The following is a 23150-nucleotide window of genomic DNA, read 5'->3' as shown; positions in this document are numbered from 1 at the left end:
AAAAAACAAGATCTCAGTCTGAAAACCTTTTGCCATAGCGTCAAAAATGTTCTCTGAACTATCTTTGGAAAATAATTAAACTTTTGCACACTATATGTAGGCCTACATCTATATGTAATTTTGTATGTCCAATAACAAAAATCTTCTAGAATAAAAAAACAAGATAGTAAAACAACATGTTTACATGAATCACATAATTCCCACTAGACAACAGTCGAGAAAGAGCAAAAGAAAACCAGCAACAATACATTCAGACTTTTAATTTAAGCGACAAACATGACAAACTTTTTCAAATCCTCCAGAGAATTTATTGTAGAAAACTCTTATTATTGCTCGGTGCCAATCAGATTGGGTCTTATGTTATCATCATTGCTCTCTATCTTTACACTCAAAATATAATAAATATGATTCAATGCTTTCTGCAGGAAGAACATTTTATCTTAAACAGCTTTCAGAAAATTCAATGCTTTCTGCAGGAAGAACATTTTCTCTTAAACAGTTAGAAAGAGTTTTTGTATTTATTAATGATGACCACATCTTTCCAAGGAGCTCTCTCTGTGATTCATTCATCTGTACTGCATTCTCTTCTGTTATTTATTTGTGTACAGAAATTTCCCAACTTGGTGCTTTCAAAAAAAAAACTTCTCTGTACGCTTACTATTACATTGTAGGTGTTTCTTGAGTAATTCAAAGCATTGCTCTATTTTAAGATAAATTACAGTTGAAATGTGATTAAAACTCCTAACATCCTGATTCCTCTGAGAGGCAGTCGGCCTCCAGCTGCATTTCCAGTTTCTCCAAGTCGTCTCCAAGTATCCTGTTGTTCTGTTCGTTCCTTATCTTATATTTACAGATGAACTCGTTGCTGGCCAGCGCTCCTTCTTTTTTGGGACAAGTATATTTTGACTGAAGACGACTCTCCAAACGCTCTGCAAAAATAAAAAATAAAAAAGCTAAATTTTGTTTTGACCATGCAGTTAATTTTGTAAAATGTTCATTAGTATTTCATTCAGTATTAAGATGTTAACAAGTAATATTAGATATGATTAATTAGCCTAGTTTGTCAACTTTGAATCCATTGTTATCTAGCTAGCTTGCCCGCTAGTTTGCTAGTCATCTAGCTATCTATCTATCTATCTATCTATCTAGCTATCTATTAGTTACAAAGGGATTAAAGGGTGAATTTGGTTTGATTTAAAGAGAGACCGTAACAAAAATGTGTCTTATAATAAAGTTTATATAAAGTGTTCAACTTATAGTTTTAAAACTATTCATTAGAATGATTTGGATTCATCTGGATTGAATATGAGCACAAACTAGACTTATTTGTCCGGTAAAATGCCTTAACATTTCTCTATAAGACACTTTATAAATAGATGATTTGAGAATTTTTAAGTCAAAAGAGTCATATTTATGAATTATTTAGAAAAATAGAAAGTAACTTTCCTTGAACTTTAAGAATTTTTGCATTTTCTATTTCACCATTAGGAAAATGTTGTTTTTATGTCCAGACATTAAAAGTTTTCCAAAGCGGTGAAGTCATTTCATACCTGCAGGAGTGATCGGAGTCATCAGGCGGTTCAGCTGGACGTTCCAGTGGCGTACGTGCTGACTGGCATTTCTCAGCCTCTCCTGCATCTCCTGGAAATCCAACAAAGTTTCACATCTGCATCTGTCTTTTTGTCCCCCAAATCCAATTTGTTTCGCTTCATGTGTGTTTCTTTTGTCACCTCAAGGTGCTGATGACTCCTCTTGCGAGACGCCTGCAAATTTCGGAGCTCCACGGAGGCCGAGTAGAGGGCGGACGGCGTGGTCTCGTCCTCCATCCCATTTAAGGCTTCGCATGTGGCGCTAAAGCGCTGTAAGATCTTCTCCTGTTCCTGGAGGATCTGAAACTGCCTTTTCTTCTCCTCTTCAGCCTCCAGCAACCTGAGGAGAGGAAAGGACAGAATGTCTCCATCGACACATTTCTGCAAACACGATTATAGCGTGATGTAAGAACGGCAAGGGAAACCTCTCCAGCTCTTGTCGTGCCCTCTCCTCCTCCAGCCGAGCCTGGATCTCCATGTTGAGAGCTGCTTCCAGCTTCTGCTGCGTCAGCTCCAGCTCCTGGATCCGTCTCTTCTGCTGCTCGGCCTTCCTTTCCTTCTCCTGGATCTCAGCCTGCATGCTGTCCCTCATCTGGACACAAGCAGATACACTGCAGCAAACCGGCGCCTTAACAACCGTACGTCTTTGAAAAGCATTAGCAAAGCCTCCTGCACAACCAACAAGAATGCAGCAAGTGGTTTCTGGATGGTAAGTCGGCAACAAAACACTTATCTTTTCCAGCAACCATTGTACAGCGCATACAGCTGGAAAACCAGTTAAAAAAAACATTTGCTTTTTAATTGCCACAGTTACCTGGGAGGAACCAAATATTTCAAGTGCCTGAAATGATCTGTTCCCCCTCTGTAACATGGGAACTAATCATTTTCTCAAAAACTCATTAATTGTATTTATTTCTCTCATCATGAACAACAAATCCTGTGGATTTGGGTACATTTGGTCTTTATCTGCCAAATGATCTGTTCCCCCTCCATAACATGGGAACAAATTAAGAAAACTGATGTCACATTTCTTGTTACATTTTTTTGTCTCTAAAGTCACAGCCATTTATAATGGTTCTTTTTAGGTAACAGCTGAATATACAATCATATCTTTAAAGAGATGCGCCAAAAACATAAACTATGCAGGGGCGGGGGAAACAAACGCAAAAAGAAAAAACTAAGAATAAAAACTAATATTTCACCACGAATGTTTTGACTATTATGGTAAATTAGCCGGAGTAGCAAGTAGTGTTTAGTATTGTACTAAGTGGGGAGTTTTATTTTACTGCTAACATTTTCCTGCTGTTGTCACATGTGTAAGTAAATGAGCGGGTTGAGTTTTGTAACTTTGACAAACCATTTCTGCCTCCTTCAGCTGCCTCTCCAGATCCATCTGCACCTCCCTCTGCTTCCTCCGCTCCTTCTCCTCCGACTCCCTTCTGCGGATCTCCAACTCTCGCGCATGCTGCAAAACGCAGAAGGTGAGGCGCAACAAAATCCCCAAAGCGCAGCGGTGACAAAACTCCACCTTCTGCTCCATCTCACCTGAATGATGCTCTCAATTTCCAAATCCTGCTTCTCCTTCTCCATCCGCTCCATCTCTTGGAAGCTGGAGTCGTCTGATTGGCTGCTCCGGCTGCTGCAGCTGCTCCGGGCGCTGCGGCTGCGCTCCCGGTGGCTGTGTTCCCGCTGGACGCGCCGCTTCAGCTTCAGCTCCTGGTGGAGGGAGGATTTGCCCTCACGCTGAAGACGGAGGGCTGTTTGAATGGCTTCAGAGGTAAGAAAACACAGATGAAGATGTTTTATTTCAGTCTTACTTGAGCAGGACAAAGATACAAGTGAAAAAAAACCAATCACGTTTATCTGCTTCACACATTTCAGCATTTCAAAGTGCTTTACACCATAAAAACACAAAATTTCAAAGTCTTAGAACACAGTGAACAATTGAAGCATGTTTGATTAAAGTTTCATTTATAATGTTAAAATTAGCTGGGATTTTAGTCTTGATTTAAAGGAACTCAGTGTTTCAGCTGTTTTGCAGTTTTCTGGAAATATGTTCCAGATTTATGGTGCGTAGAAGCTGAACGCTGCTTCTCCATTTAACGGTGGAAAACTTGTGTGACATTTTTACAAGCTTTCTTGTCCTGTTTAACCTCGTTTATCTAGTTTGGTTAGCTATTGACTGTTCCCGACATTAACCCTTCCAGACTGTACGTTTGGTCCACCCAAAATTGCAGCACTGTAACTCCGCCACACTTTGAGATATCTGAAAAATCCCAACGGTTTCTGAAAGGGGAGACGTTGCGCTTTCCAGCCAATATCGGGTTATTACGATAATTTCACCCCCGCCGTAGCAGGGAGTGAAATAAGTGAGGGGGACTCTTTTACGGTTAATTGTGAAAATAACTTGCTAGATATAGAAAATTCCAGTTGTAGAGAAATGGGCAAATATATTGACTCACAGGACATTTAAAGAACTTTGTACAATTACATTTGAAACTTAGGTCACAAAGGGTTAACTTATTTCCACAGAAACAGCTGGGTGTTTTTTTTTAAGCAGTAGATCCACAAATGTAAGTATAAAAAAGTGCAAAATGTGAATTTTGCATAAAAGGTCCCCTTTAAATAATCATCCCTGCTCAGGTAACATCAGTGTAGCTTTAATTTGACCTTCCTGCTGATTGACTCTCGCACACACCTTGAGTCCACTCCACCTTCTGCCTCTGGTCCGAAGCGCTCATCTCGTAGGTTTTGTTGTGGGTTTTCACACAGAACAGGCAGCGTTTCCCCTCCCTGTCTGGAACAGGCTAGAACACACAGAAACAAAGAAAGCAAACAGGCTCAGACTCTGATAACGTGTGTTTGTGAAACGCAAATTCTGGGCGGATCAAAGTCCTGCCGGAGGTGTTTCCTCACCCACCTCTACAACGCAGCTCCTGTCCAGCTGGATTTCCCCTCGCTTGTCCTTCAAGTCCTCGCTGACGTAGTAGGCGATGGAGGAGGACCTGAGCACGAACCAGCGCTCCGTCCAGTTCCTGCGCATGTGCCCCTTTTTCCACATGTAGCCCTGCGAAACGGGGGAGCACACTCTGGGTCAAACGTTTGGAGCGCATTCACGCTTCCTGAGTGGATTCAGGAGGACCCACCCTCTTGAGGACATTGTGATACATCTCCAGGAAGACTTCGTGCAAAGCCAAGCTGAAGGCCTCGGCGCTGGTCACCCTCAGCAGCTGACCCGTACTCATCTGCTCCAGGAACGTCCACACCGACATGCCCTCTTCCTGCACCGTGGGGTCCCGGCCTATAAGATCCTCTAAGGGCTTCCCGTCCCACTCCTGGCTCATAGCTGTGCAGATTTTCTTCAGGAGATATTCCACCTAGAAGCAGGAAAAATGTCACAATTATTTATTTTGCATGCACTTTAGATTAGAGAGAGCGTCTGGTTTTGTGCTTCTCCAGGAGAACGCCGCTGTGCTTATTGTACAACAGAGGGGTATTTTTGTCTCTGACTTACAGGAAACCAAAAGCATTTTGGAGGAAGCTCAGGAAGGAAGAGCCTCATTAACTTACTTGTGCTTTAATTCTTTTTCACTGTGAAGAAATGTGAAACCACTTGGCTGTCAGAGTTGCACTTATTGGTTATGTGGTTAGTTATTTCTCTAAAGCATTGTTTAGCAAACACATGTACAAAAATAAATGATTTTTCAATTTATTTTGCTGCATTTTTCAAAGAATAAATAATAACAGACCCAGAAAAGCTGGAAAAAGGAAAATAAAAGCAGAAAGATTCACATAAAGAGGATTGGTTGTGGTTTTCTACAGCACTCCACACCAAAGTAATGCAAATCAGGACAGTAACAATGAGACGTTAAAGATCTGTCGCTTGGATTTAATCAGCAATCAGCAGAGTTTAGATTATGTTATGCATATTAGAAACAAGTCTAAAAAATGTCTAAATGATTTTTGACATCTAGGCTAAATTTGGTATATATATAGTTTAAAAGCGAACATTTTTTAACATGTTTTTAGGTAGAGGTGCCATCGCTGCACCCACATGCATAATGAACTGCATGTAGGGCACTAAAGAGTCAGGCTAGTAAAAAATAATCTTTATTACAGTGGAACAAAACCTAGCTTCCTGCTCTGAGCGCTGTTGAAAGTGCTCCAAGTTTCTAACATCATAATTTGACAGTCGTCTGGTTCAGCTAAAGTTGTCAGAGTTTAGTTCCAGAGCGAGATTTAAACACCTCAAATTATTATTAGTTCACATAGATATGTGCGCTCAGATCAGTCTCACTGCATAATAAGTTAGTAGCACAAATATAACGCCACGGACGAAGGAAGAAACAGGAATAAGCTTCAGAATTATTTTACTGTTGTAGACAAAATAAAACGTAGCGAAGCACCATTTTACATGAACTACTGCTGCTTTGAACAAATGAAAATGATGACAATGATAAATACAAAAGCAGTAAAGACATGAGTGGTGATCCATGTTCAAAAATTCACCTTGAACAGCAAAGTTAGAGATTGTTAATTTAAAATAATCTTTATGTGAAGACATTCTGTGAACTTTGGAGGATTTTTAGAGGTTGTTTTTTTGTTGCTTTGGAGCATTTCTAACATTACTATTAATATTTGCACAAGTGGTGCATTTCTTAAAACAGTACAAAATGCAACATCTAGTTAACCTGTAAAAGCTTGTTTAGAATAAATAGTTAATTCCTAGAAAGTGTGTGTCGTAAAAATGAAAAGTCCTGACATCACGTTTATATACAGATCAGTCAATGTCATGTTTTCATTTGGAACGTTCACTCCGGAAATGATTTGCAAAAAAATAAAGAAATAAATTATTTTATTATCAGTTACTCATCTCCCATTTCATGAGAGCAGGTAAAGGCGTGTGGGTGGATAAAGCTGAGCTTCCTTTACCTCCTCTGCGATCATCACCAGTGGGTAGGTGTCCTCAGACAGCAGGTTGAACAAACAGAAGAGCTTAAAGCAGTCGCGCTCTGACAGCCTCTGCGACGTCATGTTGAAGTTCTTCTTCATGGTCATCATCCAGCACAAGTCGTCAAACCTTTCCTTGTCAAACATCCCCTCTTTCACCTGGAAGTACAGAAACGTGCGATAAAATGCGTCACATTAACTCACATTATGGTACTTTTTTTTCCTTTTTCAAAGTAAAATAAATTTGACTCTAATCTTCTTCCGTACTTTTGCCTTTCCTTTCTCTTTGCTCTGTTTTCTATTGCTGTCACTGGTTCCCTTCATGTTTTGTCATGTTCTTTAAGTTCTTCTTGTTATATTTTTTATTTAAAATTCTCATCTACAATTGGGTCGCAAACATGACTTAGTTGAACAGTTTGGTCTCTGTTTTAACCCTAGTTTTTACTACTTGTATCTGCGCTACTTTTTTCTTAAACCAGATCAGGAAGACAACACAGGGTATAGAAATATAATAATTATCACTTCCTATTTGCATTTACACTCACAAAATAAAAGTCAACACTTCAATGAGCAAATATTAGTCTTGTTTTATTAAATGTTGTCACACTTGCCTAAATGATCAAATCTAAAGATTCAAAAATGTTACAAGATAGCAGCAAATATTAACAACATTTAATAACCAGACCATGGATTATTATATTTTGCAGTATTTTTTTTATTAATTAAATAATCCCTTTTTTCACTCATGACGTGACGGTTTCTGCCCTCAAACTGATCCTAAAATACTTGCTAATAAATTATTTAAGATGCATAGAAAAGCTGTATTAATAGTGTGTGCTACTTTGAAGTGCTGAATTTGGCCTAAATAACTGATTCCAATAGAAAAAAATTGGGATATTTGCTGCTTTTCAGGAACTAAACAACACAGCATATATAAAATTCTTAACTTGTGACTCACTTACTGACTCTCTGACAATTCTTATTAAAAACATGTATGTTAAGCATTTTAAAAAGGTATATTTTTGGTTGATTGTCTGGTAAGCTTTAGATAAATAACCTTCAACTTCCTGTTTCTCATGGGTGTAAATATGATGTAACACAACTTTAAAAGACGAGAAGAGGAGTCGAAAAATGTCTACAAGGAAATTGCTTCTGACCTAAATGTGCAAATATCTACAGTCACAGCAAGAGTTAGAGAATTTAAAACATGACAAATAATTATTTCTGCTTTATTGCAGAGTGTTGATGAGCTAAATACTTTCTTAAATGCTTACATCTGCAGCAAACTACAAATTGCTTTGGTCACATAAAACTAAGATTGAGTTTTTCCAAAACAAAAACTCCAGGTCTGCCGTGAAACAGATAAATATTTGGAAAAGCATTTGATATATAAAGTTATGCACGGTGTTGGATCTGTGATGCTGAGTTTTTTTTCTTTTCCAGAGCTATGTGGAACTTTTTTTTTTAGAGTGAATAGATATGACAACATTTTAGGGAAATTGTAGATTTTAAAAAAAGGAGTACATTTCCACCTAAAACTCAGAAATGTTCCGGAAAGAACATGGACATTTTGAGTTTGAAAAGTGAAGAAGTTGCAAAAAAAAAAAAAAAAAAAAAACACTGAATTTTTTTAGATTAATCTCAGAACTTTTCTAGAAAAAAATGTGAAAATGAAGGCTCTTTAGAATTCAAAACTTTGCTAGAAAAGACATGTAAATTTATGAGTTTGAAAAGTAAAAAAAAAAAAAACAGAATTTTTTAGATTAATCTCATAAATTTTCTAAAAAAAAAAACGTGGTAATATTTGAACCTTAGAAATAAAAAAATTGCTATAAAAACCCTACAAATTTATGAGTTTGAAGAATCAAAAAATTGTACGAAATAACTCAGAAATGTTTACATCAATCTAAAAAAAAATTCTTACCACTTGGGAATTTTCAAGTTTGAAAAGCCAAACATTTTTGACTTTTCAAAGTCAGGACATATCCAAAAAGTCCAAAATTGAATATTTCTTTCAAACTCAGAAATGTTCTTGTTTTTTTCTTTCTAGAAAATGCAGAAATAATCTCAAAATTCTTGATTCTATTTGTGTCAGAAATGTTTCAGATGGCCCTGGACGCACACAGAAGCATCTAAAGCACCTGGAGCTTTTAAATAAAACCTGATTTATTTATTTTTTCAGGAGAAAAACGACCCAGACAGTTTTATGTCAAAAGAAGGTGCAGAAGTTGCACCCGTACCTTATCCAGAATATATTTGTTGAGGTAGGGCATGTAGCCATGGTTAGAAACCGGACCATCGTCATCATCCTGGAAGTGCTCCTCCAGGGCAACCGGGTCATGTGGGATGTTCAGAACCGTGTACAGGTTGTGGGAAAGGACCTGAGGAGGAAGAACAAGTACAAACGTATCGCTTTAAATCTCCTTATGCTTCTACACACTACGACGTTTCCTCACAAACACAAACACAGGCAGGTTCCAGTGGCTGGTAGCGTGTCAGGACAGCTGTCTGCTACTTCCTGGGATTCCTCAGAGCAGCAAAGGCATGTGGAGACTGGACAGATTAAGATAAAAACTTACCGAAGAAGGAAAAACTGCAGAAAAAAAAAGGATGCTGACTATGCCACTTTAAAACAAAACCAAAAAAAAAACCTGACAGTAGAAATATTGAGTCACCGTTTGTTTGTAGGCCACAGGAAAAAGGCTGGACTTTGAGCTTGGATTTGTTCTCATATCTCTGTTGGTATAAGTCTTAAATATTTGTCCTCAAAAGGTGTGTTCAAGTGTTGCTTCACATAGCACAAAACACAATCTCACAGGAAATCAGCCACACTTATAGTCTCTAGCTTATCTTTGGACATGCGAAATAAAAAGTATATATACATTTAAAAAAAAAAAAAAAAGCAAAAAGAAATCAGTTTGAGCCTGATTATTTATTTCTGTAAAATCTCTCTCCGCTTACCTTTAGCTGAGATTTGGACACCTTCCCGCACCTCTCCCCGTCCAGCGATGTGAAAGCGTACCAGATCGACTTGAGGAGCTCGGATTTAAGGTCCATTTTCTGGAGACCGCTTTGTGCGCAAGAAGAACTACATTTCCGAGCGGTGCGCTTCGGTTTTTTTTCTTCTTCTTCTTCTTCTTCTTTTACGCAGCGGGGGTGATATTACAAATAACAGGGCAGAGCTCAGAGCTGGCTGCGCTCACGAAAAGAGCCCAAAGCAGACAGATGTAGGGCAAACTTAAAGAGGCGGAGTAAACGGAGATAACGCCTAGAGTTCAAAACTGTAGGTTCGATTATTTCAATTTTACGCATGTTTAAGATAGAAAACGCGCCTTTGCGCACACTTTTCGCCAGTTCGCGATGCAAATGCGGTCTGCTATGGAATGTTGGAAGCATAATATTTAAATTTTAGAGAAGCTGTCAGATCATGTGCGATGGTACAGAGTTTAGAAACGCATCCTTTCACCATTACTCTGTGTTCTATTCAGACTTCAACCAGGAAACGTTCAAAGAAATGAAATGTGATTCGTCTGACGTTTATTCCGACAGTTTTTTCATGGTTAAAAATGTTGTTCCAGACAAAACTAAAAAGATCCCTCCAGGCTTAATTCAGATATTTTAGTTTGTGATGTGCAGCTCATTTAGCTTAATGTTTTGTATATAAGCAGAAACTGGTTTTGAAGTGTGTTTATTCAAAACACACTTCAAAACATACATATTTTATATATAAAATATAAAATTGCACTGCTGCGTTGTGACAACAAACAAAAGTTTCAAAAGCTTTGAACTGTCCCTCTTTAATCAACCCTAACCCTAAACTTAAAGGGACCTATTAGGCAAAATTCTCCTTTTTCACATTTTTTATACTTTTATTTGGGACTCAACTGCTTCTAAAAACAGGCCAAGAACTAAAATAAATAAATAAATAAATAAATAAATAAATAAATAAATAAATAAATAAATAAATACCTAGCAAACAATCAGAACTCCAGCACATTTTGGAGTTCTACAATGGCTGATTCCAGCAGCCACTGTACAATGGCTGCTGGAAAAGACAAGTGTTTTAGTGTTGACTTATCGGTCAGAAATCACTTCCTGCATTATTGTTGGTTGTGCAGGAAATTCCACTTCTGCTTTTCAAAGTTGTACAGTTGTATAATTGCACATCTGTTTGCAGCCATTTTCACCTGCGAGTGTAAACATTGAGTTTGAGGGGGCGTGGCCAGCAGGAGCTTACTTAAAACCTAAAACAGCTCAAAGAAGAACTGACCAGACTAAAATCTTATCAAAGAAGATTTTTTTATTTATTCTAAAGCCCATAGAGCTATGCTAACCTGCTCAAGGAAGACGAAGCTTTCAAACCTAAAGAAACGTTACCCTCTGCCAAGTATGGCATTTTCAACTTTACCGTAAATCAGCAATGTTTCCCAACTGCAACCATTAGCAAACATTGTGCTAAAACATAGATCTACCAGAAAAAAATAGCAAAATTTAAAAGTTTTGTGTTCAAACTGCAACTCAACCCAATATTTTGGGGGGTGCACATGCGTCAATGATGGAAAAAGAAAAAAGTAAATCAATAAAATCCCCAAATTAATGTGATATTCATGCCTCATGATGAGAGACTGTCATCCTCTGGTCTGAACTGTGTCTGCTGGTCTGGTGTCCCTTCAAGGAAAATAGGTCAAACATTAGCCATGCCATCACACAAAGCCTCCACACGACTTGCTGGAGCAAAAGTAGGCTAATCAATAGAATAATCAGATCATGAAAATGGTTGTCATGGTTCCAGCCTATAAAACCAGACCCTGTACACATGAACCCAGCACATACATGTGGTTTAATTCATTGACCGCTTCTAGATTTTTAGTAAACGCAGCTTCGTTCATGTTGTTACTGAAGCCGTCTTTTATGGCCACTCAATCACCGGCGTCTCAGGTGGGAGGCGGAAACGAACCATCATTCACTCGCCTACAAGTCACAATTATTTGGCCAAAGGTCCTGATGATGATTGAATTTCTTCCCGGCAAAGAGGATTTACAACTCTGGCACACTTCGATGAGTTCACACGGGAAATCCGAGCTCTGTAAAAATGCAACCAGCAGTGAGAAAATAAGAACTCATTGACTTCCAGGCAATGCATAGCAAGTATTTTATTATATATATGCTTGATTAGTAATTCTGTGTTTGCATGCAGTTGCTGCTGCATTGCAAGAGTGATTCCTCCATTTATACATTTAATCCATTCAAGGGCAGCAGACCTTGACATTTCCATCCCCCGCTCTAATCAATAGGCTGTAATGAAGCAAAGATTTTTCATTTATAGTCGACAGATATAGCTTAAAGTCTCAGTCATGCTGCTGACAGGAAGAACAACAAGAAACACGACATCAATGAACACAAAACACATGTAAGAGGATAGAGTTGTGCAAAGAAATGCAAAACTTCATAGTTAAAAAACACCTTTACACTCGTTAGAGATGCATAAAATCCCGTTTCAAGACAGTTTTCATGCTAATAATTGTACATGCGACACATCTTGGAATAAACTCCAGTTTTTCTTTTTGTGATCATCTAACCAATGCAGTGACGTCTGGGAAAATAAAAGCTTCTGAAAGCCACATTCAGCGAAGATGACTGCAGGCGGGTTTATATACAGCATGAAAGTTTTTGTGATGGGGAAACTAAATGAAGCGGAGACGAGCCTAAATATTTAGACAGGGGAATTCCTTCACCTTCCTTCAGATTTTAGCTGAACAAAGAAAGCAAAGAAAATTCACATAAGTCACACAATCAGTGGCACTTCTTAATATATACATACATAGATAATTTATATTATGTTACTGTTGAGCACTGTTATCACCATGGCACCGAGTTGTAGCTGCTGAAAGTTTTAGAAGTTGCTCAGATTGAGACAATTTCTATCCACTTCCAAGGGAGAGACACCGAAGAAGTCAGGATTCCTACAAAGTTTTGAAAAATTTGGAATATGTATTCAGTATTTTCTTTCTTTCTTTCCTCCTACCTTTTGTCTTTTCTCTTCCTTTTGTGTCCTCCTCTTTTCCTTCATATCCTTCGTTTTTTTATTTATCGTCATTTCTTCCTCCTTTGTTTCCACCTTCTTTCCAACTTCCTATCATCCCTTGTGTCTTTTATTCTTTCTTTCTGCATATCCTGACTCCCTTCTTTTTTTGCTTCCTTCCTTCTTTCCTTTCATGGGTCTAACCTAAATGTCTTTTCTTCCCTCCCTCTACAATAGAAAGCTTAAATATCTGGTAATGTTTTGGCCCCAGCTTGTGCAAACGTCAAGGCTGAAGCAATATTAGTTAAGGGAGAAAATGATGAGCTAGAGTTGTTTCTAAACATGAGCAGCAGCTGCTGAATCTTCTAATACTCACGTCAAATGGGCCAAATTCCCTAAACAGATTTAAATGTGGCAACTGTAAGAAATTAAAAAATCTCTCTACTTGCATCCCAAGTACAACGATTTACAGCAAATTGCCATCTATGAGCTTTAAAGGGGACCTATTTAAATATTGCACATTTTTATACTTCCATTTGGGCCTCAACTGCCCAAGCGTTAAAAAAAAACAAACACTCAGCTGTTTTTTTTTGGCAATACGTTAATGTTTTTTGGTGTCTGGGAAATGAGCCGTTTCAAAAACCTCTGGAAAGTAACTTCACAAATCAGCAGGCACTGCCTGTTACCTAGCAACCCAAGCGGAGTTCCAGCATGTTTGGTCAGCTGGTTTTACTGCTGTATGCACTGTATGTACAATGGCTGCTGGAAATCAGAAGTGTTTTGTTGTTGACTTACCATCCAGAAACCGTTTGCTGCATTCTTGTTTCTTGTGCAGGAGGCTCTACTTCTGCTTTTCAAAGATGCATGGTTGTATAATTGCGCATCTTTTTGCAGCCATTTTGTGTGCAAGTGTAAATGTTGAATTGGGGTGTGTGGCCAGCAGCAGGTTATTTGGATTTAAAGTGACAAGATGCCCTAAAACAAATCAGTCATGTAGACTAAAATCTCATTATCTAAGAATGAATTTGTGCAAAAAAATAAAAAATAAAAATAATATTTAGTATGTTTTGATTAACCCATAAATCTCTCCTAATGTGGTCTGGGAAGTATAATAGGTCACATTTTTGATTCTTTCGTCCTGAACAACAAACCTCCTGTTCCTATACTTTACTTCTCTGAGATGTCATCCCTCATTCTGAACCAACCTGTCAATACAACAGTCAGATCTTTAGTGTGCCACGACGCGTCCGTGCTGTCTGGGTGTCAGTTTGTTGGCCAGAAGACAAGCCAGGGCAATGCCCCCGATCTGTGTGAAGGCCAACCCTAAAACAGTGGCAGCAATATGGAAGACGTTGTCGTTGACCAAGCTGAAGACTTTCCGGAAGCAGCCGTGTGGATGGATTCCTGCAGCCGCCACTCCGTCGTTGTCATCCGACAGGAGCGGCCTATTCCTGCAACCCTTCCGCCTCACGCAGCAGCTGTCGGGAAGGGAGACCGAGGTGCCGTTCTCAGCGGGAAGGAAAGTCATGTGCTGGATGGCCCAGTCCGAATTCAGCCAGTCGCGCCAGCCCTCAGCTCCGCAGCACTCCAAAGCTCTCTGCAGACTATCTAGAGCGTCGGCACGGCCTTCATCCTCCGTGTAGCCTGCCACGGCTCGGTGCAAGCCACTGCGAAATCCTCCGGCAATGTCTTCACGGTAGAAGAGCCCAGAAAGTCCAGCGGCCAAACCGGCGACTAGAGTAGCAAGCTGGAAGAACCCATAGGCCCTCAGGACGCAGGGGAGGTTTGCAGCCACACCAAGGCAACCGAGGAACCCCCAAGCAGTGACAGCGGCCCCGGTAGAGAGAAGGATAAGCGGGGCGTTGGGGTACCGATTGGCTGACAGGGTCATGTAGTCCGCCAAGGAGATCTGCGCCCAAACACCAAGAGTGAAGATGGCCAACCCAGCTGCCCAGAAGAGGCAGCTGAAAGCCAGGAGACCCAGACGGAGGAGGTGCATGACTCCAACTGGGCGACAGCAAGGTGGGGCAGCACCCACCGGCGGGGGGGCAGGAGGCGCCAGCGAGGCTTCGGAGCAAACGGACAAGGACAGACGCTGGTGCTGCTGGTGAAGCTGCTCCTCTTGGTCTTGGTAGGGAGGCAGCAGGTAGCCTGGGATGGCCGAAGGTCGCCGAGGAAGAGGAGGAGGAGTGAGCAGGTTCACACCAAGCGGGGAGGAAAGTCTTCTGACCGCTAGCTGCTCCCGCTCCCAATCCAAAGCCCGTCTGCTGGGACTCGGCCGGGCCGACAGCGAGTCGTAAGGGAGTGCAGAGCTCATGATCTCCGCTCAGGCTTTATCCGCTCGCCCCTTTCCTTTTTTTTTTACACAGTCCCCCTTTTGTCTTCCTTCCTTTATCGGAGTCTTCCCTCCTCCTCCTTCTTCTTCTTTACGACCGGTTATTAATCCGCCACCAGGAGCTCCAACGCCAACCGGACTGTAAATCACAATGATGGGACTCGAGTCGAGTCTTTATCTGCATCCGCAGCTGCTCTATTTATCAGTTTATTTGGAAATTGTTTTTCCACCTGCATGGTCAACGGTCCTTCAAATTCTTCCGCTGACGGTTACTTCCCGACGTCTGTCTGCTTGCCGCTGCCCCTCGCTCTGGTCAGGTGATTGCAGAGGGAGAGTAAACCGATGGACCCCCTCTCTCGGTGTGGAGGAGGTTTTCCTTCCAGGTTTATTATTTTCCAATATGGAGGAAAGCTGGAGAGAATCTTAAACACCAACAATTCTTGGAAAACAATGAATGAACACCTGTTGGTTAGTAGAAAATACGTATTTTTCGAAAGTATTATATCTGAAAAGAAAGCATTAGTGAAACCAATTAGAGCTACAGAAAGAAATAATAAAAAATAATTATTAACAGTATCAATATTTAATATGCCTGGAAAATATGGTTAGGGTTAAAATACTCTAGAATTTTTCACATTAAGAAAATTAATGGAAATTACATAATGTGGCAAAAATAACAACTTTTACAAGCCAAACGACTGGCTTGTAAAAGTTATTACACAGGTATAGCTGAAATAAATGTTATTGTCCAATTATCAATAAATATGGAGAAGTAATTCTGGTGTGCTTACTACGCTTAATTCAAATGACTAAATACTTCAAAGTTAGCAGAAACAGATATGCAAAGTACTACTTTGTTACTCTTTTTTGCTCTTAGTGATTCATAATAATGTTATAAAAGCCACAACTTGAATTCCAAAGCATTATTTTAAATGTATTGTTCTTCCAAATATGTTTATCTCTAGGGTTACGACCTACCCACGTATTGTAAACCTTTACAATATGTAAATTGTTTGAAACTCCCACTGATATAAAGAAAACCTTTTGAACTATTAAAACAGGCAGCTATTACCATTTTTAGACTGTTTTTAAAAGAATTTATCTTCAGTATGCAAAATATTAGCCAAAATATTTACATCCAAATTGAAAATGTACAACTTTTTGAGTCATTAATAATAGAAAATTGCAATAAAAATGCACGATTGTTGTTGTTTTCTGTTTTCTTATAGGTTCAAATACTTTGGTCAACTTCAGTCTTGATTAAAACTATTAAATGTAGTTTTAATCTATTATTAAAATGTAATAATTTGAATCCTTTCAATGCCAGTTTGATTACATTATGCAAACTTTTATAGGTATATTTTTAGTTGTCTATTGTTAAATAAAGCAAAGTAACATGTCAGCAGTGATATCAAGTGAGTAGGGTGGAGGTTGTTAAGATAATTCATTATAAATTAATTCAGTTTTTACAGTATTTTTAACTGGATGATTCATCTTTTTTGATTAAAAAACCCCAGTAAGGATTAATATATTTTTTCTCAATGATTAAGTGTGCTCACATTATAGAATATATTATTTGGTGCAAAATGCTTCAAGAAATATGGAGGGTGTGGTGGAATGTCAAAGCAACACACAAAATAAAATACCACACATGTTATTCTGGTGAGTTAAAATCTTTGTTTGAATAACCCCAAACAAATTCAGTAACATTTTCTGGTCTATTTTGTGCTTATATATAACTTAATTTTGTAATATAACTGGTTTTAATTTAGTTTTTATTTTACATGCTGCAGCATTCTGTCATTTCTCTCAGATAAATATAAATATAAATGACTTATAACCCAACATATGGCCTTCACTTTGCATGCAGCACCATTACTCTACGCACAGCATCCAGTCTGCCGGGATTCACTCCAAACACCTGCTGATCTAATAATAGAAAGCCAATTTCAGACCTCTGACCCTTTCCCACTATTACTGTGCATTTATTGCACTCTGTCGGCTGAGTGGGCGACACAGTCACACGCTGGTGCCCCGTTTAACGGCTGGGCCGGTTTTATGGAGGTGATTCCTGCTCGACGAATGGCTTTCCCCCAATCAGCCAGAGCTCATTAAAACCTCTCAGTTAATTAAACTCATTCAGATGATACCTTTTATAAGGAGGACCATAACACTGACATTATGACTGAGGGGGGATATGTGGTTTCTGGAGTTATAGCAGCAAAATTTGGAGGTCATACACTTTTAAGCTGCTGCGCTATTATCCACTAAGTAAATCATTCATTTACTTCTTCGAATAAGGAAAAACATCACCTGACGTAAAGGAAAAAAGTCCCAAAGCCAGTGGACTTTGTTTCGTCTTTTTGTTTTATTACCGGTTAGAATGATCAACACTAATGTTTCACTAAACTGCGCTTCTATACAATGATGTCTTCCAAAGTTAATATCAAGTTTACTTCAAACAAATAAATAAATGAAGTCACCGAGGAAAATTTCTGACAAAAAAAAAAAATCCACATTGATTTCACACATTTACAAAGACAACACATTTTCCATATTTAAAGGCTGAAATGTAATATATGTTGTTTGCTTATCTTGTGTTAAAGATTATATTTATACTATAAAACAATAAGAAAGTGAAGCAAACATTCATGGAGCAAGAGTCATTTATTGAACTCATCTATGATTTTAACTTAATGTTGGATTGATTTCTATCAAACAAGTAAAAAAAAAAAAACATGTTCCACATAATTTACCCACAGGTTGATGCATTAAATGAAGCTATAATTTCACACATATGACATACGATTATCTAAATGCCTCCTTACTGAGGTCAGCAGCTTCCATATGCATCTCCATATGTTTGTTCAGTTTGGCCTTTGATGGAAATGTTTTCCCACACAGCTCGCAGGTCGGCTTCTCCCTCCTCTGTCCGGAGTGGCTGCGTTTGTGGCGCGCTAGCTCTGACGAGCTCTTAAACCTGAGCTCACAGGCGTCGCAGGGGTATGGCCTCTCCCCGGTGTGAATCCTGCGGTGCAGCTGAGCCTCGCTGAGCGTCAGGAAGGACTTCTCGCAGTGTCCGCAGGGGAATGGCCTCTCCCCGGTGTGGATGAGGTTGTGTCTGGTTAGGGCGTACGGCTTGGAGAAGCCCTTCCCACAGTGAGTGCAAGGGTATGGCCGTGCACCGCTGTGGGAGGCAATGTGCTCCTGCTGGGTTTTTTTGCTCTTGAATCGTTTCTCACACTGCGGACAGGAGTACGGCCTGTCATCCAGGTGTGACCTGTGATGTTTGGAGAGTTCTCCCTGCGATAAAAACCCCCTCCCACACTGCGAGCAGAGGAACGGTTTCTCCCCCGTGTGCATCCGCTCGTGTCGGGCCAGCACGGATGCCAGCGTGAAGCTTTTGGAGCAGTGGGCGCACTGGAAAGGTCTCTCTCCCGTGTGAACCCGGAGGTGCTTGACCAGCATAAAACGGACAGAGAACCGTTTGTTGCATTGCTTGCACTGATGTGGTCGCTCCCCAGTATGAGTGGATAAATGTCGCTTAACGTCAGACCTGCGGGTGTACGTTTTCTCGCAGTTTGGGCATTTGAACTGCCGCTTCACCTGATGCGCCTGCCTGTGCTGGGCGCGGGCCAGCAGCGTATCGAAGCCGTCGCCGCACTGCTGGCAGATGTAGCGCCTGATGCTGACGTGGGACTTCCTGTGCTCCAGCAGCTCGTCGTCGGTGGGGAAGCTCCTGCTGCAGATGGAGCAGATGTGAGGCAGCTGGCTCTCCGACAAGTGCGATTTCTTGTGGTGGACGGTCAGCGTCCGCAGGTTGGCAAAGGAGCCGCCGCACAGCTGACAGGAGAAGGAAATCGCCACGCCGTGATGTTTGCTCTCGTGCTTCGCTAAATCCCAGGAGTGTTGGAAGGTTCGGTCGCACTGTGAGCAATGGAAGGGTCTCTCCCCTGTGTGAGTGAGCTGGTGTCTCCTCACGTCAGACGTCCGAGTGAAAGTTTTCCCACACGTTTCACACATCAGAGATCTCTTCTTGCTGTGAGCGTGGTGACCGCCATCTTGGCTCTCTGCGTTTCCTTTAGGAAAAAGCTTGATGGACGTGAATATTTCATCTGAGCTGGACGGGGACGGGATAAATTTCTCCCCTGTGAAGCTCCTATACACCTCGGTGCAAACGCTCTGCATGTGGAAGTGAGGAGGACTGGCGGCGTCCGAGACGTGGAAGGGACAACGAGAGCAGGTGAAGATGATTGACATTACCTCATCTGAATAAAGACAGAAGGTAAAGAGCGGAATTAAACCGGATCGTTTTACATTTAATCACTGGCACTGCTGGTCAAGAGTCTCACTGCAAAAAAATTTAATCTTACAAAGTATTTTTGGTCTAGTTTGTAGTTCAGACGTCTTAGCAGTCATGAAATAAGACAAAAACTAACTTGCAGGTACTTCCCAGCAAGATTTATGGGCTTGTTGTAAGTCAATAACTCCTTAATATTCATAAAACATTACAAGTTCCACTGGCAACTTATTTCACTTGTGAAATGAGAAAAAAAGTCTATGCTCAAGGATGACCAGCGGCGCCCTCTGCTGGATGGAGTTCAAACTACAACACTAAAAGACGGACTAAGCGGACATTATTAACTGGAACTAAATTTAACTTATTGAACCATTAATCAACAATCAGTTGTAAATTGATTAACTGTATCCATCCCTTCTTTGAAGTGTTACAGGATGAGTTGTCCTGCTGGCAAAAAGGAGCTGTACAAAGTATTTCTAGTGGGATTATCAATTCAGTTATTCAACAAGTCAGGTTACCTTTGTCTGTTCCTTTGATTGCAACCACAGAAGGGTCAAAGGTCACATCAGCAGCATTCCTGTGAAATAAAAACCCACAATTAAAAAAAAACGTTCGTATATTTTTCTACAACTTGAAAAACAGATTGCAGATTAATCAAACTTGCCAACAAAAACAAACAAACCTAGAAAATATGTACTTTCTGTTAGCAGCGTAGTAAGTAGATTTGATTAGTTTACTTGACCACTTACACCAAAGTTAATGAAAAAAAAAAAAGTAAAGCAAATGTATGTTTTCTGTAATGGTTAGATTGTATTTGTTGAGCTCAAACAAAGTTAACATAAATGAGTTGGGAGTGCATTATGGAAATAAAGGGATTTAAATGCAAAGCTTATGCTGCAGCTGTAAGAAATAAAGCTCACGCAAGCTGTCGTTTGTGATTTAAATTAAAATTTACAAAACAATTATGGCAGGAATGTTTCTGTACGTTTTTATTGCGTCGTTCTTTTCTCCTGCCGTCATCCTCACTTCCTCCATCTTCTGCCATCTTGGCGAACCTGTCTGTGAACATGTGGAGGTGCAGATGTCGGGTTCCTGCAAAGCATCTGCTTCACCAAAGACATCGGCAATGTCCTGGCGAACGACAGGCTGGTAGCTGTCCACAGCTTCTGTCATCTCTGTGTCGTCTTCTGTTGTTCTCTCCGTTTTGTCCCGTGTTTCATCTGACGGATACAACGGCCCAATCTCACTTCCTACGCTCTCCTTCCTCAATGCAAACGTTTTGGTCAAAGTTTCCAAAGCTTTAGCAACACCCGCAGCTTCCCCGGGTTCCTCCTCACCACCGCCACTCACACCTGCCCTCAAAGCAACTATTTCTTCTTCGTAACACTCTGTCTGAACTTGGATCTCAGGTGATTCTGCGTCCAGATCAGACGCTCTGACTTCCACTTCGGTGTAAAAGGCTACAACGCTGCACTGCCCTGCCTCAGCCAGAGTGATACGGGTCAGCGTGTTTGCGTAGTTGTGAACAGAATCCAGTCCAACGGATAGATTTGTCTTTTGCGAGGGAGGAACTGACAGAGCAGACATGATGCAGCTGCCAATGGTAGAACATGGCCCATCTGTGAAGGAAGAAAACTATTTTATTGAAGAATACTTCCAAGTGGTGTGCTGTTTCGTCTCAACTTACATGTCATCTTCAGTAATCCTGAGCTTTTGTAGTGCTTGAAGACGGAGCTTAGCTCCTCTGATGACGACTGGATGCAATCTTCCAAAACAGACGGAGCAGAGATGAACCAGGCGGTCGTCTGCAGACACAGAGCAGATCTATTAAAGGTGACCTACTAAGCTTCCTTGAACATGTCAGGATATGTCTATGGCCTATGCAAAACATGTTCAATACCTTTTTGCACAAAATTATTCTTAGATAATGGGAAATCAGTCTACTCAGTTCCATGTAGTTTGAGCTGTTTTGGGTCTCTGGCCATTTTAAATCCAAAAAAGCTGCTGCAACTCAACGTACATAAAAATGACTGCAAACAGACATATGATTATACAACCGTACATCTTTAAAAAGCAAAAGTAGAGCCTCCTGCACAAGCAACAAGAATGCAGCAAGTGGATTCTGGATGGTAAGTAAACAACAAAACTCTAGCCTTTTCCAGCAGCCATTGTACAACGCATACGGCGGTCAAAAATAAACCTTAAAACAAAAATAAGCTGAATACTTGTGCTGCCTTCCAAAAATAATCATACCTTTTGAACATGTTCAGGGTTTTTTTTACCTTACAACCACAAACTTTTTTTTTGGAGGGGAGTGGGGGGGGATTTTATATGATAGAGTGGAAAGAAACCGAAACATGCGTTTAAAAATTCTGTAGCATGCATTGGTGTTCACCCCCCTTTACGTTGATGCCCTAAATTAGATTAAAGTCATCATAAAAAATATGGAAAACCACCTTAACTACCTTATATTGGTCTGAATAATTTTTACGGAGCTGTACCTGCTTGAGGTCCGGAACCGGAAGTAGCTTCTCCAGCCTTGATAGCAGCTCCCACAATAACACCTGTAGCGCTGCATCATACTGTTGACCATATTCAGCAGGGAACACCTCCTGTCACAAACAATTTATCATCTTTAAAACTGTTTCCTTATATCAAACAGAGAAATTATGAATTCAAATCATCTTCACCTGAAAAAAGTAGGCCCTCTCTGCCGGATCTTTAAGCAAGCTCTGAACAAGTGCAACAAAAGTTGACTCGGTCGTTTTAACATCTGGATCCATGCACTGCTGCGGAGATTGCATCGTTAAACAAGTGTGAATTAAACCGTTAATAGTTATTTTTTTAAACTTACATCTGCAGAACTAACAGGCAGCCTCTCCAAGTAATTTTGGATTCCTTGAGCGTCAACTTCTCCTAAAGCAGAGCCTTTGCAGAGCTCCAAGATCAGCTGAAAATGCCAATAAATGCTATTACCGCAAACATGAGAAAGGAAAACATTTGCTTGTGACACAAACTGCTGCTGACCCTGGCTCTAAGGCCGAGGAGGAGCTGTGCTCTCTGTTGTGGGTTGATCAGGCATGGCACTGCGTCCGTCACCATGCACACAAACTCCTGCACCTTCCAGTAGTTCATCACGTCCTTCTGCTTCACCACATGCCACATGGCAGCAGACAGAAGCTGCAAAGGGGGCACCAGGAGGCGAAGGGACGGCAAAGGCAAGCATGGGTCTGGAACAGAAAGGTGTAGTGTGAATAAATGATCTCTAGAGGGCAGCAATAAGTAACTCAGGAGGAGTTTGTAGAGTTTCACTTGCAGCTATCTTTTAATTTTTCGATTTTTTTCAAATACTTCTTCAATTATCTACATATTATAGAAGTAGTAATCTATTTAAACAAGAAAAACACACAATTATTAATTCATATATATTCAGTTCGTTATGTGATCATCTGAGTTGACCGGTTATGAACTGGAATAATTCCTGGAGAAACCTCATTTAATTGCGCCGACTAATAAATTAACAGCTCTGGTTTAAATAACAAAGTGTAATATTTAATCATGTAAAAAAGTCCCAAGCAAAACGATGATCATTTCCATTGCGCAGCAGGGTGGTTGTTTAAAAATGTAACGATTTCATTAAATAGACGGGTCCCAAATATCAGATTAATAGTTAAAATATAGTCAGCGATTAATTTAATTAAAACCATTTAAGTCAGATACATACCGATCATTTTTTGTTTTGATTTGAGAGCCTCCATTAGCGAGCAAAAAAATCTGCTATAAAATATTTTTGTTTCAGCCGGTTGCGTTGTTAGAACGCAATCGTCCCTTCCTCAACTCCCCTATCGAGTTTCCGCTTTTCAAAATAAAAGCCTCAATAATACGAAACTATTTTTCCTTTTTTTTCCCAGAGTACTTACACATCCTACATTATCCAGACCGTGTATAAAGGGA

General features: G+C 40.2%; 3 protein-coding genes across 4 annotated transcripts; all 3 read right to left on the bottom strand.

Annotated features, from left to right (window-relative positions):
• Positions 1–245: 245 nt before the first annotated feature.
• On the bottom strand, positions 246–9782 carry def6c (DEF6 guanine nucleotide exchange factor c). Its single transcript, XM_008400541.2, has 12 exons — positions 9501–9782; positions 8780–8920; positions 6522–6698; positions 4736–4966; positions 4510–4656; positions 4288–4396; positions 3135–3358; positions 2947–3054; positions 2015–2181; positions 1731–1929; positions 1551–1641; positions 246–929 (listed from the first exon to the last, which is right to left on the bottom strand). The coding sequence occupies exons 1-12, from the start codon at positions 9594–9596 to the stop codon at positions 742–744; spliced, it is 1878 nt and encodes a 625-aa protein (XP_008398763.1). The 5' UTR covers positions 9597–9782; the 3' UTR covers positions 246–741.
• A 3766-nt stretch (positions 9783–13548) lies between these two features.
• On the bottom strand, positions 13549–15195 carry LOC103459183 (tetraspanin-7-like). Its single transcript, XM_008400540.2, has one exon. The coding sequence runs from the start codon at positions 14876–14878 to the stop codon at positions 13790–13792; it is 1089 nt and encodes a 362-aa protein (XP_008398762.1). The 5' UTR covers positions 14879–15195; the 3' UTR covers positions 13549–13789.
• Positions 15196–17245: 2050 nt separating this feature from the next.
• Positions 17246–23022, bottom strand: LOC103459182 (zinc finger protein 252). Of its 2 annotated transcripts, none has more exons than XM_008400537.2 (9): positions 22921–23022; positions 22224–22426; positions 22051–22146; positions 21887–21985; positions 21698–21808; positions 20884–21001; positions 20182–20815; positions 19715–19773; positions 17246–19164 (listed from the first exon to the last, which is right to left on the bottom strand). In XM_008400537.2, the coding sequence occupies exons 1-9, from the start codon at positions 22952–22954 to the stop codon at positions 17705–17707; spliced, it is 2814 nt and encodes a 937-aa protein (XP_008398759.2). In that variant the 5' UTR covers positions 22955–23022; the 3' UTR covers positions 17246–17704. The 2 variants fall into 2 exon arrangements, with proteins under 2 accessions (XP_008398759.2, XP_008398761.1); XM_008400539.2 differs by having other exon boundaries at positions 21887–21982.
• Positions 23023–23150: the final 128 nt, after the last annotated feature.

The sequence above is a fragment of the Poecilia reticulata genome, linkage group LG23 (assembly GCF_000633615.1).
Source record: "Poecilia reticulata strain Guanapo linkage group LG23, Guppy_female_1.0+MT, whole genome shotgun sequence".
Classification (NCBI taxonomy): Eukaryota; Metazoa; Chordata; class Actinopteri; order Cyprinodontiformes; family Poeciliidae; genus Poecilia; species Poecilia reticulata.
This window is presented reverse-complemented; position numbering and strand designations above follow the sequence as displayed.